Source organism: Ambystoma mexicanum, chromosome 4q (assembly GCF_040938575.1).
Source record: "Ambystoma mexicanum isolate Mex_15411 chromosome 4q, UKY_AmexF1_1, whole genome shotgun sequence".
Taxonomy (NCBI): domain Eukaryota; kingdom Metazoa; phylum Chordata; class Amphibia; order Caudata; family Ambystomatidae; genus Ambystoma; species Ambystoma mexicanum.
The window spans coordinates 537962244-537981166 of record NC_090928.1 but is presented as its reverse complement, the minus strand read 5'-3'; the positions used below and the strand labels follow the sequence as shown (position 1 = coordinate 537981166).

The window sequence follows — 18923 nt, the reverse complement described above, 5'->3', positions numbered from 1 at the left end:
TTAAGACATCTATTATCAATCTTTAAAGCTTCATTATGCCATATAGCGGCATCTGTACTGAAACCATAAGTTTGTCCATTCTCACCAAACCAAGAGCCCAAAACCTGTCGAGTAACCATAATTGGTTTCAAAACCAGTTTCTTATTTGATAACTTTTCCATACAGTAGAGATTATCCAAATGAAACGGCGCACACATCCCTCTCTCCATTTGCAACCAGAACGGCTCATTAACAGTCTCCGCTCTAAAGTAATAGGAACTCTTCTTAAGTAAAAAGGACCTATAGTATTTTATCAGATCTGGGTAGCCAAAACCACCTTCTTCCACTTTCTGCATCAGTATGAATTTCGGAACACAAGGTCTTTTCCCAACTCCCCACAAAAAGGTCTGAAAGAGCTTCTCAATCTTCAATAATTGTTTTTTATAAATCAACAAAGGAATGGATTGAATAATATACACTATTTTGGGCAACAGAACCATCTTAATGGCATTTATTTTAGCCCATAGGGTTAAGTTCAATCTTTCCCATTTTCTAATAATTAAGGTCATCTTAGCTAACACTTTATCCAGATTACATTGTACTATTTTGTTCAAATCACCAACCAGATAAATCCCCAAATAAGTGACGCCCCTAGGCGACCAGCCACAATTCCAGATGTGCAATCTTAACCAGATTAGATGCATGCTTATCCTACTTGTCCAGAAGAGTACTAAAGCAAAAGATTATGGGTGAACCCTGAGATGCCTAATACAGCAGGTCTTTTGGTGATGTGATTTCTAGCAATACTTGTGCAATCGGCCCTTGTGACTTACCAATAAATATGTTATTTTTTAACAATGACGATATGACAACACCTTTGGTCAAACTTGAAAAGGTGGTAATTTTAGCTATAAAATAAATACTTTAAAAAAAAAAGAAAACTCTAAAATGGGCCACTGAATCAATGTACTGAGTAGAACAAAATATGTTATCCACCCTGACTGATGGTTAAAATGTTTTTAACTGTATGACTCATCCTGAATTTGGACACTATTGACTCAACCAAATATGTTAAAGGTCAAATTGATATATATTAAAACAATGTGGCAACTGGTCCTACTACTAGTCTAGATGTTAATAAAATCTATACTTTGTGGTATATGAGAAGGGAGATCTGTAGTGGTCATGGAATTATCCCACCAAAGATTTATATAGGTAGCGGAAGGATAGTATTTGAAATAATTCATCATCATATACTTTATACGACAAATTTGTCTTTAGCAGCAATACAATACAAAGCCATCACAGGTACTATAACAATAATAAGTATAATAAAAATTCTCCAACCAGTACTGTGACTTTTACAAAGCAGTCCACTGTCTCAATAATGAAACAGTAGTCATTAAAAATAAGATATCACATATAAACAAGATAAAAATCAATGTGTTCAAATTTCTATAAAAATATCAATTAAAAAATCTATCATAGTTCATGTATTCCTACAAATTTTTGTATACTTGTCTAAATCTCACTGCAAACTCTTGATCAATTACTTACGACGAATACAGGCCCCATAATAGAGCTTTCATTGGACAAGTTACATGAGCTTTTTTAAACAACGGTATTGAATACAATCTTCTTAAATCACTATATTGCTTGCAAAATAACAAGTGTATAATGTACTCCGGGCTCATATTACAAAGCGGGCAATGTTGCAGAGTTCGACCTTTCCAGCAGCTTGTAAATTTAGCGGTCTTGAGAGTAACCAATTCTAAATTCCATAAACAGAGTTTGAGAATAGGCAGGTGTTATAAGGCCCAGATAGCGTTCAATTCCCTGCTCAGTTTTTATATACGGGTAATTTAGAGCTAACTTTAAGACAGTCATTTATACTTTTTCATAACTGGCCTGCCTTACAGCAAGCTTCACTTCTTCTCTCATGTGATTGGTTATATTTTCAGGGTTATTCCAAATGCTATTTAAACCCAAGCATTCCAATTGTTGTCCGACATGCTTCACCCATGGTAATGATCTCCCATCTGGAGAACTTAACAGAACTATGATTGCCTCCCGAAAGCTTCTAAGGACTGGAATCGCTGTAAGTCTAATCCAATCAAAATATGGTTTCCAAACCAACTGTGTATTGATTGACTGTAGGCCTCACTCCATCAGCAAGTGGGCACTTGCGAAACCAATCGGAAGGCACAGTAAACCTATCCTCTATGATCTCAAGTTGTTGACTATTAATGTATCCCCATAATTCACCTCCATACAAGGCAGCTGGTATAGCTTAAACCGTAAAGATACTTATAGCTGGGGATACCACCCTCTCACCATGATTGACAAAAAATGTCTTTATACTCCCACTCTTCCTGTCAAGGATAACCTTTGATTTGTCTATCTGTAGAGACCATGACCCGCCTTCATCAAATCTTACCATTAAGTAGTCGTAGTATGGTACTTTTTCCAACTCTACTCCCTCTAATTCCATATGACATACACAGGGTTTAGTTTTTGCTGGCCAAAATACCATTACTTTCATTTTAGTTGTATTAAGCGCCAAACCTAATCGGGTACAATTGGTGACCAAGCATTTTAAACTGCGCCTAATCCCCATTGAAGAAGTAGCCAGCAACACGGCATCATCAGCAAAAAATAATGCCGGAATAATATCAATGCTGAGTTTAGGGGGGGGTTCAGATTACTGCTTGTACACTCAAACAGTAGTGCCAAAATAACTTTGTTAATAAAATGGGAGAACAGGGGTGGAGCAAGGATGCAGCCTTGGTGTGCGACTCTGTCCAACGTAGGTTCTTCCTTGCACTGACCTACAGTCCCCCACCTTACCACTGCAGTATTTTACAATACAATTGATGGGTCGCTGTTATCAATTCAATTGGGACAACACGCTTCATCAGCACTTGCCACAGTTGGCTTTTAGGGACAGAATCAAAAGCGGTCTGCAGGTCCACGAATACAGCATAGACCTGCATCATCTTTAACACTGTATATTTTTTAAGAGTGAGTGATAAGCAAAAGCATTGATCAATAGTACGTATCCCAAATCGAAAGCCAGCCTGTAAATGAAAAACCAAATCTTTTGAATACACCCAATCCTGTAGCTGGTATATAATCACCTTTTCAGACTATTTACCAGTTCCTTCTAACAATGAGATAGGCCTGTAATTACTGGGTGTACCTTTGTCGCCCTTTTTATAGATAGGCACAATCTGTGCCTTTCGCCGGGAGTCTGGGACATAATTGAGTTTGACAACTGACATGAACAGTTTCAACAAGATTGGAGCCCAAACGCCTGGCTCAACTTTCATCAGGTCCAGTGGGATCCCATCGGACCAGGAGCTTTGTGGCTTTTAGCACTTAAAATTGGACACTTCACTTCTGCCAAAGTAATGTCCATAATTGGCCGTGTGGACTCTGAACCTTGCACCAAATCCCCGAGTCAATCTCGTCCACATTGTCCACAACAAACTTATACAGCCCACAGAAATGGTTTAACCAGTTATCTGGTGGGATATGGAAGTGAAACCTATGATCATTGATACCCTTTGTATCTGACACCAAAGACCAAAAGGTCTTAGAATTGCTCCATGATGGTTGTCTTCTGGAGCTCTTATTACTTGATTTTATAATAACCTTTTATTTCCTGTGTTATGTTCCTGTAGGTGGTTCTACAGGAGCGGCGTTCCTCTTTATTTAATTTACTGTCTTTAGTAATTCAATGAAATAGGGCTCTCTTAGCCATCCTGCACTTATTGTCGAACCAATTACACCTTTCCCTCTCCTTCAATTTGATTTATTTTTATGGTTTGGTAAAAAGAGGTACCAGTCCCGCTAATAAATAATTGTATTACCATAACCCCCCCCCCCCTTCTGGTTTTTGCTTCACAAATGTGTGTAATATCCAATGCTGCACAAAAAATAACAGGTTTTAAACCTGCCATCTTTATATGCTCCCAATTTATTACAAGTCTACCATTTCCTGTAATTGCTAATGGTACAGATAGTACCTGCTTAACATCCAGTCTACCTCCTAATCTTACAACCAACTACAGAGGTTTATGATCACTGTCTTCGGTCAATTATCGTAAACTCCTCAATAAGCTCCCAATCACAGAGTGACACCAAAATATACTCAATCTGCGGGGAGCAGCCAATTCCATAGAACTTACAACCTCCTAGGCGGTCACCGGTACACCTTCCATTACATGCCCTCAGGTTTAATCTGTGTAGAATCCGGGCTGTTTCCAGGTCGTATTCATGTGCCTGTGTGGGGGGATTTAATTCTAGTAATGGAATGTCCCACTCTTGATCAACCTCATCCCACATTCCCTCCAGTTCTCCTAGAGGTTCAAATTGTAAATTGAAATCACTGCCTACTACAATATGCAACTTCTCTGATGGAATAAAATCTCAAAAAGTCATAAATTGTTGGGGTAAAAATAATGTCCCAATGGGAATGCTTCCATTAGGGCTATTATACAAGTTAAATATGAGCGGGGTATGCCCCCTCTACATTTCTAGCCATAACCAACTGTAAGTATGGTGCATTATGTTGACATAATTCTGCTACCCACCCTGAAACAATAGCTATCAGTTAGTAGCCCCTGATGGTCTTCCCTTTGATGCTAAGGTATTAAAAGCCGTGTACCCTTAATCTCGATGTTGGATAAAGCCCAAGCTTCCTGAATACAAACATTTCACATTCATGGATCAAATTGAGCCATCCTGTGTCTATTAAATGCCTCCCAATCCATGCAACGTTCCAGGAAAGCACCCTTTTTCCCCTCGACATTTCCAAAGCTGCCAGTATGGGAACCCCCAAGTCCTCCAGGTCTCCCCTCCGCCCCAGGCCCTATTGAATCAAAAGTTCCCCGGGCTCCTTCTTGCCATAGGGTGATGGCCTTAGTGAAATAGATATTCCCGGGGGAGGATCAGTTCTTGCCTCAATTCAAGGCTATTGCAAATAGGTAATCCTTTTAGAACCATAACTATTTCTAGCTGCATTTTTAGCTGCATTTAAACACATATGTTAACGATCATATTGATATATATTAAAACAAGGTGGGAACTGGTCCTACTACTAGTCTAGATGTAAATAAAAATCTATATTTTGTGGTGTATGAGAAAGGAGATCTGTAGTCGTCATGGAATTATCCCACCAAAGATTTATATAGGTTGCAGAATGACTAGTGTTTGATTAAAAATAATACTTTTCATGAAGAACAGGACTTATTTATATGCCTCAAACTGTCACCAAAAGAATCGATTTGGGGCCCCTTGATGTTGTGTTCCTTTAGCCACACAACTGTGACTTACGTTTTACACATGGGTAAGGATTTCATCATCTATCTATGTGTGTGATAGATATAGATATATATATATATATATATATATATATATATATATATATATATATATATATATATATATATAAATATAAAATGCATAAGTAAGTTTCCGTACTCGGGTGATGCAATTTATCAGTGTTTTGTTGCCCTCTGCTATCCAAACGGCAAAGTGCACCCACTTCAACAACAACTATCATTTCAACATATGGACGCAATTTATCAGTGTTAGGTAGCCCTCTGTGTTAGGTTGCCCTCCGCTGTCCAAATGGCAAAGTGCACCCACTTCAACAACTATCATTTCAACATACGGACGTAATTTATCAGTGTTAGGTAGCCCTCTGTGTTAGGCAGCCCTCTGTTGTCCAAATGGCAAAGTGCACCCACTTCAAAAACAGATGCCATTTCAAAAAACAAGAATGAGCAGGGTTCTACGTGGTCACCTCAACCTTCCACTAGTGCGAACATTCGAAGGTACTTCTTTCCACCCCCACTTCTCTTCACACAGCGCACAGCAGTTACGGTGTCAATGAACAGTTCATTACCGGCTCAACGTTTCAGTCTCTAAAGAGCGAAACACTGAAGGACGAATGCCTCTTCACGAGCTAAAACTGTAAGTAGGTGCTGTAATTATGCTACTACGCAATCTTATGCCATCAAAGGGATCTGCAATGGAACAAGTTTGACAATTACGCATCTACAAAGACACATCATAGAGGCCTGTGTGATCGATGGAACTTAGATACTGTTCTTATGCCAGGCATACCTCTCATTCCATCTGATACGTTTAGCCTTTTCAATGACCATTTATAAGTCACAGGGACCTACGCTTCCTGGAAGCGATCAGTGGTAATTCCGAAATTTAAGAAGGGGGACAGAAGTGACCCAATGAATTAGTGACCGATATTGACCTTTAAGATATGCTAGAACGGCATATGTTATGCCGGGAACAGCTAGTTACTGTATAATTTGACAAAGTGATCCCCTGGTCATCGTCCCAAAGCCTTGAAAGTGAAATCACTAGGTTATCAAAACTAGGAAAGACTCAAGAATCTGTCCTACAGCCATATTTCCCAAGCCATTTTGCAGGACCTAACATTAAAAAAAACGACACAGTCTCCTCTCTCATGGGGGAAATCCCAGAGCGGATGCAGGTACCTCAACTACAAATACAAAACAAGGAAGAATCTGGGAAAACCCTAACCAGTCCAAAAAAACTGCTTCCCTCCTAAAGAGTATATTTATGGGAGACCTGCACTTCTCTCGATTTAACACCCAGGCTGTCAGGGAGCAGAACTATTCCCTGTGCAACAATCGGACACAGAGGACCCAGCCACGGCCAGCCCACAATATAGGGAGATTTGAGAAAACCGTCAACCCAGTCTTTCTGCAGCCAACACCCCCATTGCAATCAAAGGGAAGAACACCCAAACATCTTTGCTTATAGATGAAATTTGTTTTCAAACTTCAAGTCCAATAAAAACTTCATATTGCATAAAGGAACCTGCCGAGTACAGGGAACAGCCAGAGCAAACTCCAAAAAGGGGTAAACCCTGCAGCCTGAGAGGGAGCTTCAAGGCGGCAGGGCCAACGTAGCAGCTTGCAGTCCACACAGAAAAGAAATAAAAGATGATAGCTCACCCATTAAATGACCTCTATTCCAAACTTAAGCGTACAATGCATCCCAGTCACAGATCATGCTCAAACAGAAACTTGTCCTTTCAGCTGGCACATCTCATATCCTCCTTCTCCCCCAACTTCCAGTGTTATGCAGACAACACAACTCTTCTTCAAACTTTCTGCTGACCCTCTTGCACCTTCTATCATTCCTGACTGCCTATCTGACATTCAGTCCTGGTGCACCTCCAAAGATCTTAGTCTCAATGCCAGCAAAACAGCGATCCTTCCCATTGGGACCCCTGCTCCCGACTCCTTCCCTTCACTCTGGCCTTCCTCCATGGCTCCCTCCTGCTCCTTCTTCTGAAGCCAGAAACCTTGGAGTCATCTTTGATTCCTCTCTCTCTCTCTCTCTCTCTCTCTCTCTCTCTCTCTCTCTCTCCTTCCTCCCTCACACTCAGGACAATGCCAAGTAGTCCAACTTTCAGCTCTTCCTTCTCAAAGGAACCCTACCTTTTCTTACCTTCCCCAGAAGCTCAATGTTACCCAAGCCCTGGTTCTCTCTAGGCTTGACTATTGCAATAGCCTCCTCCTGAATCTACCCTTTTCCACTTTGCGACCCCTCCAGCTAATCCAGAAAAGGGCAGCAAGACTTCTCCTTGGCCCCAAGCCCAGGGACCCCATCTCCCCTGCCCTAAAGTCTTCACTGGCTCCCTGGTTGCTTTACAGATTAAATTCCTCTGTATCATCCACAAGGCTGTCTGGGGCCGAGGACCGCACTATCTGCAACTCTTTGTATGTAAAGCGCTTTGCTAAACAGAGAGCAGGAGGTTGATTGCTTTCCTCAGCTAGCTCCCTTTTTTGGAACAGCCTCCCCCTCCCTCTTTGTCTTGAGCAGGACTCAAATTCCGGAAGCTCCTAAAGACTTTCCTCTTTACATCCTCCTTCCCCCCCTTCTCTACTAATCTCACAGTTGGTTGCTCCATGTCCAGGGCCCTTATACATCTGTGGGGCCTTGACCTCCCACACTGAATCACCCCCAGCTTCTGTCTATCCTCAGCACTTGACTCGGCACACCCTCCATCCTGGAGGCTCACTCTTACCATACATTGCATGTCACCTGTTGCTCACCCACGAGCACCCCAGCACTTACCCCCACTCCCCCTCCCTTCTGCACTTGCACGCCCTGAACACTCACAAGGCATAGTATGGTTGTTCTACCCACACTGTATTTAATATTTTATTATGTATTTTAATGTTTCTCATCCCCATGACCCCTCCCTGTTGCCCTGTGGCCGCTTTGAAAGAGTATTTTCTTGCTGTATAAGCGCCTAACAAGTGAACAATAAATAAATAACTGACAACCATTAAGGGAGAGATTATTTAGTCCAACCACTATAAATAGGCTAGCTAGCAGTGAAATGGATTTTTAAAGTGTTTAGTTGGGGAATTGTTATGCTGGAGGGCTGGAGAACTGTTCGGTGAAGAGGTAAGGATTGTGGAGTGGAGAAGGGGACCAAGAGAGGAGAGAGGAGGAGGCAATCTGCAAGACCTCGAGAGCGGAGGACGGCGGAGAGAAAGCGAACCCCTAGATTATTTAGAAAGTTGGACTAAGGGAAAAGTCAGAGAGTTGAGGAAGGAGGAGAGAGAGAAAACTTGGATAAATAAGGAAGGTGGAAGAGGAGAAAAGAAAGCAAACAGGAGAAGAGGGTGAGCAGGATAGGTTTACCAATGAGGAGAAGGTGGTGGACAGCGCACCATATCCATAAAGGAGACAGATCATGTGAACGGGCACAGGCTGCGATCTATGGAAAGGTATAAGAGAAGAAAATAAGCAGGCCCTTTATCCCAAGACAAAAAAAGCTAGAGACTGTGGTATGTCAACAAGCAGAGGCTATGGCCCACAAAAGACAGCAAAAGCAAAGATAGAGGCCAAAGGAAGTTAGGGAGTGAAAGGGACAAATACCAGGCAAAAGAAGAAATGGTATAAGCCCTGGACAAAAGTCCAGAGAGAAAAGGAAAGGTACACCCAAAGCTCTGGCTAAGAAAGGTGAGAAAGCAAAAGCTGTGACACTGGCCGGGAAAAGGGAGTGACAAGCAGGAAGATACACTTGAGCACTCTCTCAGGGAAAAGGCAAGAACCTGACAATTGTACAGTGTGAGAGACACATTAAAACCTCAGAAAAACAAACAACCATCCCCAAAAATCAGACAAATAACACCAAACTAGTAATTATTGTATGTGTCATTTACCGACGTGTCAGAATCATTAGTATTTATTTTGGATGATACAAATTTGCAGTTTCAAATAATGTTTATAAAATATATGTATGCATGCACTTTTCTCAAATTGTTCAAATCAATAAACCAACTTATTTAATGGTGAAGCCTTTTTTATGATACTAAAAAAATCTGAACTTATTAATATCAAATTGAATTCTCATTCATGAATTTCACAACATTTCATTGCATGTTTAAATACTGATAGCCACTAAACACATGTGTTAGGACTATGGGATTTACCTTTTGTGAAAATCCTTCACTGAGGTTGACAAGAGCTGTTTTTCAAGCGTCAAGCTAATGCTCGGGACATCCTTATTGTCCTGCAGGAGCTGTTTGGAAAGGCTCAGATTTGAAGGAGAGCCCTTGCCCTATGAAAGACCCATGAAGAGATAGAACACAACAATTGATTAATGTGAGCTAGATATACTGAACAGGCTCCGTTCATGTAATAATTAACACTGCATTATGCACCTTTTCACATATATTCTTTCTCAGCTTATTTCAACAAATTTGCCATACAAGCACATGAAACAAACAATACATGTACAAAAGGGTGCAGATTTTAAAACCTAAATGCACTGCACATCCAATAGAAACACCTCTGCAAAACAGTAGCAGCTGCACCCCTATAAAAACACAGCGCAACGATCCCAAATACAAAGACCCTACATTCAAGGTAATCTAAGTGCAAATATAGACAGCCTAACTAATAAGACATCAGCCATTACAAATGACACATATTAAAATCAACTTGCTTTTTAGTATGTATTCAGTTAATTTAACCAATATGAACAATCATCATCATTAGCCATATCAAAATACAAGCAGCCTGTTAAAACAACCTGACAGATGGATGGCTATCATATTATATTCTTCTGATTTTTGCCATCCTCCTCCATGCTCTAGACAAGTAGTTACACACAGAGTGAACCACTAATCTGTCAGAAGTCATGGAACAGCTTCATTGCATGCTCCACAGTTCAAAGAGACCTTACCAAAAATAGCGGTTTTACATTTTTTTCCTGAGATCTAGATATTCTTAGCAAATTAGCAGAAAATGAGTGATACTTTCAGATGTCATTCTACACAACAGACATGCTTCCTCCTTCCCGTGGAGCCATTTAATAGTCCATTTTGTCACTGCTAAAATGCCCAACCGCAATTTAACATACAATGATCTCAGGTACTTAGACTGCCCAACATCCAAGTAATTATCATAACCAAGTGTTAGTTTGCAGTCCCTGTAATCCATAAATCAGGGTTTTTGGTCCATTACGCTCAAAAGTCCAATTCTACTTTAACATTCATAGCCTGTTTGATCATCGACTTGGACGAAGAATTCATCAAATCCGGTTGTGACCAAAAAGCACTTAACCCTATGGCAGTAAGCTCATTCTTTGTATGCTGGAACAATGGCAAGGAGATCCCTCCTGCCTGTGCCAGGAGGTCCATCATAGCCTCCCTATATTTGAACTTTGTTTCTGATGACCAAATTCTAGTCCAAAATACATGCGTTTTGACCTGCACAGAGATTCCAGCCTCTGCAAGTCCAGCTCCATGAACACTGGCAAATTAGGGGTACTTAATTGCAAGCGTAACACATTTTTGATAAAATTATTTTCAGTTATTGAAAGTGAACAACAGTTTACATCGCCCAGTACAAATCTGTCTGCGCAGCCTGCAGCTTGGAGGACTCAATGGGCACCTTAAATGGTCCACTCCTTTGTTCACGGGAGAACCTGGCAATTGTACCACTGTACCTTGTTAGGGTTAAGCCAAATTTAGCTACTCCGCCAGTCCACCGAGAAGTCATCTCTTACTCTCAAGCCAAGATAATCATAGGCTCTCCATTCAGATCCAATTTTAATGTGGCTTTGTGCTTTGTCCGATTCCCTCTAAACACCAGGGCTTTTGTCTTGCCTGTATTAATAATTAGTCCATTGGCTGAGCAAAAATTCACAAATTCGTTTAGTTGCAGCTTGAGCACCCACAGGGGAAAGCGACATGAACACTGCATCGTCAGCGAACAGAAGGATTGGAATGTATCGCGTAAAAAGGAAGGGCATCCGAGAGGAACACCAGCAACCTCTCGCAGACCCCATTAACAAGCAAGCAAAATTGCTTGGGAGCAAGTACACACCCTTGCCCTACGCACATTTCTATCCCAAATGGTTTGGAAGTACTCCCATCCAACTTCCACCTAACAGCCTGCTTTCCTTGATATAACCTCTGGATAGCCCTCAACAACTGGTGGCATTTTCATGCGTGCTAGCACATCCCAAAGCCTTGCCCTGGGAACTCATTCAATGGTTGTTGTTAGGTCTATAATACAAAAACCTGTCCCTCAGTGACACATATTTAATGCATAATAGCTGGAGCCGGAGGGTTTGGTCATTTGTTCTTGTGCCAGATTGAAATCCCACTTTCAGATGATGGATTACATTCTGTTAATCGATCCAGGTCTCTAAGTGCCCTAATACAGCTTCAGCAAAGATTTTCCTGCTTGCATCGAGAAGTGAAATCGGCCTATAATGGCACAATTTTACTTTCATTTATTGTATTCTTGCAGCCATCATACTGCCTTCTATGTGAAAGTGGTAGTGGACTGGATCCTTACCACGAAAGATGAGAAAAGTTGAATAAATTAGGAAACCTACATTACTGGATATAAGAAATAGATGAGACATAAGAACTTCATCCAGGATACATTATGAAACATGATAGAAAAACCATTGAAAATTGAGAAATAGTTTTATAACTATTATCTAATTACAATTTCTGTACAAATTCCTTTCAGGTAGCAACAATTATGATGTTTATTATTGGACTAAAGAGCTCCTGGTGAAGGGAACAGATTCCCGAAATGCATCAAGCTAATGTCTAGGAAATCGTAATACAAGAAATTGACCACTGCAAAAAAGTCTTATTGTTGAACTTTTTTCCAAAAACTTTGATTTGTTTTATAGGGAACTATCTTTGAAAATGAATATCGATAATGTCCACAGGTGAATGTTATGATAAAATATGTGAACAGAATTCCCAATAATATGTAATTTAACCTTTTTTCCTAATGCATAGTAAAATATAATTGTTTTACCTTGAAATCTGTAGACTGTTTTGTAGTAATTTCTTTCACACAAACCGGGTGTGCAGGGGATGGGAGAGTTCTACCAGTTGGTGGACATCTGTTGCTATTTCATTTTGAATATCACCTAATGTCAGGGCTGGTTAATCTCCCCTCACCCCACTACCATTTTTTAAGAACAAATTAATTCCGGAAACGTATAAGTGCTCCTGGACACAAGGCCAATAGGGTTGCTGCCTGTCCCTTTTCTTATACATGGGAACAATCTCTGCCCTAATCCAAGAAGGTGGTACAACATTAGACTGTCATGATCTCTGCTTCCAAAAGGTCAGGGTTTTCCCAACTCCCTTGGAAGCAGATCCATAACCCAGGTTCCGAGTGCCAACCAGTCCCAATTGGGACCTTTTGGACCCAGTCCTGGCGCCAGTGGCACCAGGCTCATAAATATGCCCAGTCCCAGCGCTGGAAGCGCCGGGCTCATAATGCTTGGGTGGACTTACCTGCAGCAGACCATGCTGCTTACTTGCCTGCCAGTTGAGCCTCTGATCCTCTTCAGTTTGGAACTACTTTTCCTGTTGGGTGGGGCAGGAGCCACTCCCTAGATTCAGAACACTGGAACTCTTCTGGAAAGCAGGAACTCTTTTCTTACCTAGGCGTGGCTGTGGAAGGAGACACCTAAGCACTACAGGAGGCTATTTAAACCACACCCGATGGATGAATCTTGCTTTGCGTTATTCTGCACCCTCTGCAGCAGAACGCTCATCGTGTCTTCTGCATCTGATCCTGGGCCTAAGGAAAAAGGCTTACCATCCTGAATCCAGTCTTCAGCAACACCTATAAAGACAAGAAAGAACAGGTTAGCATTACGGTCTTCAGTGACAGCTCTTCACTTACCTGGTCCATCGGCTGTCACCAACGCCTCGCGCTGCATTCCGGCATCTGAAAGACAAAGGCTTACCTACTCTTCGTGCGCTCCGGAGGTCTTCACACTGCATTCCGGCATCTGAAAGACAAAAGCTTACCAACTCTTCGCACGCTCCGGAGGCCTTCGGCGCTGCATCCCGCATCTGAAAGACAAAACAAGGTGCGTTTAAAGACATTGGGGAACTTTAATACTCACGTGCCATTACTCCTTTCCACATCTAACCCAGTGGGTATTCCGGCACCCTGCAGCCGCTCCGAACTTGTACCTGCAAAATAAAAAGACAGTTAGAGCGCATTGTGAAGCAGGCAACAAGCGCTTACTTACATGCTTCCAGGCGCTTCTATTCATCACACGGGCTCCATCTTCAACTCACTTCAGCCCGTCATCCGCCATCGCCGGAACCCTGCAAAACAAGAAACATCATTACTAAAGACTTTAAAGACATTAGAATTACTCGAAACTTACCGTACGTGCAGTAAACGACGGACAGCAGTCCTCTGAAGTCAAGAGGCCTGCTCCCCTTATCCAGTGAAGAAACTGGTTACAGCACCCTGCCCCGAGGCAGATGGAGAGCACGGCGTTCACTTACCTAAGGTGAGAGCGTTAACCTTTGGGGTTCTACAGGAGAAGAGAAAGGGAAGAAGAGAGAGACATTCAATAACCCAGTTCCTTAATCCCATATTTTCTATCTGCAGACATCTTACCCTTCGAGTCAGACATACAGTGCACAGAGGTCCAGCCCAAAGTCCCAGCCGTGTGTTACACATCACCTTTGAAGATACAGTATACGCCCAGTCAAGACCGGCGCCTCTACGGGAATCAGGTGAGCGTTACATAGACTCTAGAATAGCATTAAACAATTGAGTCATATATGGTACCCAGATTGATGGTTTGGATGTATAGAAATTGTATCAGGGCCTGGAGATTTACCTATTCTTTGCATTGCAAATGCCAACCTCATTTCCTCTGCGCAAAACCAATGGTGTCGGCTGGGTGGCTGCAAGACCGGATTCATTAATCACAACAAGACAGCTTCATTTCTGATAACCTCTGTCCTCATGATACAGTGTCTTAAAATGATCATACCAGGCCTGTTCTAGTATACAGCCAACAACTGATGTGTGATCTATAGGGCTCCCTGCTCCCATTAATTTCCAAACCCTCTTGGTGCCTTTATTAACTATGGCTGTCAATAGTTGACTCCACAGCTTCTCATCAAAGGCCTCTCTTTTGCTCTTTGTTAGATTTGTATACACCTTCCTGGCCCACTGTAATGGATAGCTCATGCATAGCTCCAGGAGTTTAGGAGAGAACCGGGAATTGGTGTGCTTGGTGCGCTTAGCTTTCCTAAGGGTGAGTGGGGCAATGGCGTCTACAGCTTTGGCGATGATGGTGTTGAATGTAAGGGCACGGGTTTCAGGGTCCTTAGCAAATGGTGGGTTGAGAGTGGGCAATGAGAGGAAGGGTGTGAGCCTTTCTTTGGTGAGCTGGCGAGCGCATCTGGTGAGGGCAGGGGAAAGAGGAGTCTCGAGCTTCCAGGTTTCCTTAGCAGTGTTCAGCTCAAAGAGAATAATGTGGTGGTCTGACCAGGGAATGGGATAGATGGAGGTGATGGTGGGGAGCAATTATACTAAGCAATCCAGTCGAGGGTGCAACCTTTAATGTGGGTATGCTTAGTAACAGCGTGTTTGAATCCTAGGGTGGATAATGCTTTGGCAAGAGCGGTAGCAGGGGCGTCATTGGTATTGTAGAGGCCGAGGTTGAGGTCTCTAGGAGAATAGCCTTTATGGATTTCTTTAGATTGTTGGAGAGGGTATGTGTGAAGGACTGTTGGAAGCTAGTCACTAGCCCTGTGGGGCGGTAGATGATGTGAAGGGCAATAGTGCAGTAGGGGGGAAGGGTTAACTTTAAGAAGAAGGTAGTCACTGTGGTTTCCAATTTCGCTGTCAACCTTTCTGATCAGGATGGTTTCTTTAGATATGATAGCAACTTCACCTCCTTTCAGTTGGGGACGGTCTTGCCTGATTATGGTGTAACCCGGAGGGATTGCTAGAGCAAAAGCTGGGCCGCAGGCTTTGTGGAGATTTCGCTGATTATTAGGATGTCAAAATTGAGACTTGAGATTAGGTCATGGACGTCAAGGGCATGAGCTGAGAGCGAGCAAGCGTTGACATGGGCGCAGCTGAGTGTTAGGGCAGTGGGTTTGCCTGGTTTTGTGAGGTGTGGGGGTATGGCCGGAGGAGGAGCATGTGGTGGGGTCACTGGGTGTCTGTTTGCTCGAGGGTGTGGGTAGCCCATTAGAGCGTACCTAGCTCTTGGGCAGTTGCATTCGCAGGCAGGGCAGAGCAGCGATCAGCGGGGGGAAGGGGCATGTAATCAATCAGGCTTTTGCCCACTCCACTATCAAACATGATAGCAGCTGGACTATCCCACGGAAATCTGCAATTAATGTGATTATAAATACGATATTAATTAGAATTTTTATATCAATTTTACATAACTTTTTTATAGCTTGGACAAAGACTCAAAAGTTTATCAGAAATAATAAAAATATACATAATTTGAAAAATATTAAATAAAAAGTATAAAAGTATTGTCTAAAACAAAGGAAATGCCATTAGTGGCTAATAACTGATGGGCCCAAATCTTAAAAAGGGCAGTTTTTAAGTTACATTTGAACAACAGCAAAAATGAGGATGAAAGGGGGTGCTGGCGAGCAGCAACCAGATGGCTGCATTGGAGCGGAGCTCCGATAGTGCTGAGGTTATGGTATGAGATCCTAAATTTAGATGATGCAAAGAGGTGGGGTGAGGAGAACGAAGCACTAAATGTAGCTGTGGTGGTGGTGATTGGAAAATAGACTGAGAGCAGCCTGCACACCGAGCATGGAGTGAGTGCAGGCAGCCCGAACCTGAGCCTGGAATGGAGCAGAAAAGAAACACCTGCAGGGGCAACTATGGGCAGGAGTGGCACATGCACAAATCGGATGACTTGGGTCTAGATCACAGAACGCTTGCAAGTAAAAGGGATCTTTGCTGATGCTAGAGCTGGAGCCAGGAGGGACCACTCTGGCGATGGGAAAAGCTTCAAGCTGATCAGGCTGAAGTATATGAAGAAATAACCAGACCTGCAAGGTGCAGTCTAATACTGTGCAGCGGAGGAGAGAATGGGGGAGAGGGATTGAAAGTAAACTGAAAACTGTGCAATAAGTGAAAACAGCAAGCACAAGGAGATTGCTTAGAAGCTGGGAGAGAAAATATAGTAAAGCGCCCAAGAAGGCACCCTCTGCGGGCATGGAAACACATTGGTCTGGGGATCAGGACCGGGGGCAAGAAACACCCACTTATAAGGGGAGCAGCACTGGCCGACCCTGGGATTGATACCCTAGAAGATAGCTTCAGCTTTTAGAAGCGATTGGAAGTGAGTAGACTGCTGCGTTAACGAGGATAACAATCCAGCATTGTGTAGAAAAGAACTGAAAACCAGTGGGCCCGGGGGTGACTGGAACTATCCGAGGTGGGTCCCTGCTACTCGAAAGGGTTATATGTGATTTCATTGCTGGGAAAAACATCAAGGGGTACTCTATTTTTTTTAACCCACTAAACAACCTTCCCAACATATTTTAGGACTGGTGCAATTATATAAACAAACTAAAGTCCTAGAATATCTGGGGAAAGTGTTGGATAGTGGTTTAAAAAAGAATACCAAGTGCCCCTCAATGTTTTTTTTCAGCAATTAAATTACTGGGTACCCCCTAAAGCAATGAAGGTAGAAGACTGATAAACAGTCGAAACGGGCAGTCACAAGAGCTGCTTAGGCTGTTTTACAAGACAATGATATGGTATGTAATTTATATTGCGCCTGTACACAAGTGTTTCTATGCGCGACAAGACAAGGGAGGGGAGACAGAGGAAGAACAAAACAAACAATCTTACTAGGCCTTGTGTCATTCAGATTGTGCAAGTGCGAGATGCAAAGTGTAGGAGGATAGCTCAGGGGCAACGTGCTCACCTTTGAAGCAAGCCACGGAGCAACAAAGGTTTGATCCCCAGGTCCGTGCTTAGAAACCTCTGGGTATTAAGCGTGTTATAAATAACCTAGCATATCCCATGCAAGTCACGGAAGGATATCAAGGCAGGACCTGGGACCGACGTCGTGAGGCCTTTGGAAGAGGATAACATCGTCATGGCATGTTGGAATACTCGGGATTTAGCCACCTCCTGACAGAGAGTGACGTCAACTTGGGAGAGTTTGACGTCATCTGCCTGCAGGAAACGTGGCTAACTAAGAAGCCATTTTTGGAGGGTTATGAAACCTACCTAGCCCCCGCGGATCGTTCAAACAAAGGACGCCCCTCTTCAGGCCTGCTGACCGCTATTAGATCTGGATCGGGACTACATTACATCGAATCGGTGATCTCAAACAGCCATTTCCAAGGGTCTCTTTTGAACTGGTCGAACCAGCTGTCAGTAAACAGTAAAAACACTGCAAAGGACGAAGTAATAATTGTGTTGAACACATATTGGAATCCTGCAGTGATTAAAAATGAGGACTACCTGGAAATGGCAGATAACATTCTGGAAAGAATACACCTTGAATGGACACCGAAATTTGTCATTTTATGTGGAGACCTTAACGTGATCTGCCCAAAACCCAACTCGAAATACGGGACTGGTAAGAAGGTGCCATTGAACATGGTACGTGGCCATCTCTGGATTAAGGCAATGACTGCCTGGGGTCTGCAGAGCTTACAAACATCAGTACATAGAGACAATATGAGAATACCGACATGGGAGAGAGATAACTCTGCAGCAAATTTAGACCACATCTTTGTTTCTGATGAGCTACTTAAAATTATAACAGAGTACGAGGTTGTGAGAACGGCCAATAGTGATCACAACCTATTAAAGGTAGAATGGGCGTGCACAAGAAGAATAAAATCAACCATGGAAGCAAAAATTGAGACAGACAGTAGCGGTACAAAATTAAGACTGTTGGCTAGTGCAGTTGTGGAGCTAACAGACTCATACAAAAACACCAGCAAAGTAAACAACCGAGCAAACACGGAAAATATTATCGATTATCAACCTTTGTTAAAAGTATATGAAGTCAAAAGAAAGTTCCGGCCAAATGATAAATCAAAAATCCACCAACACGAATTTAACAAAGGAATTGTGGAAGAAAGGAAAAAAATGAGGAAACTAAAGCAACAAGTTAAGAAATCACCTACTGCTGAACTAGTTAACGAAATGAAAATAGCAAGAAGGACCTATAAAAACTGGCTGAGACAACACAGAGAAAGCATGAACCAAGCCGATGCAGCAGGTATGCTGAAGACAATATGCAGTAGGAGAACTAGAGATTTCTGGACCCTAATCAGGAATACGTCAGACTCACAAAAAGACCTGATAAATAATTACGTGGGAGAAGAAGCATGGTCTTCACGAAAGTATTCCGGAAAGAGAGCTATGTCGATCTTCCCAACAACGAACATGGATTTTCGCGTGCTAACCAAGAACTGCCAAACTCAACTTCGGAAAATGCATGGGATCGGGAGGACATAAGAAGAAAACTTGTCCGACTGAACAACTCAAGAGCCCCTGGGCCCGACGGTATCACTAACGCAGACCTGAAGGAACATGCTGTGGAATGGTCAAACATTATATAC

At 42.5% G+C, this 18923-nt stretch overlaps 1 protein-coding gene across 1 annotated transcript in view; it reads right to left on the bottom strand.

Annotated features, from left to right (window-relative positions):
- Positions 1 to 18923, bottom strand: part of ECT2L (epithelial cell transforming 2 like) — a 2055529-nt gene that overhangs the window by 1512069 nt on the left and 524537 nt on the right. Inside the window, exon 7 of the mRNA XM_069608104.1 lies at positions 9486 to 9613. Within this exon, the coding sequence (XP_069464205.1) occupies positions 9486 to 9613 (128 nt within the window). The remainder of the gene's footprint in view (positions 1 to 9485; positions 9614 to 18923) is intronic.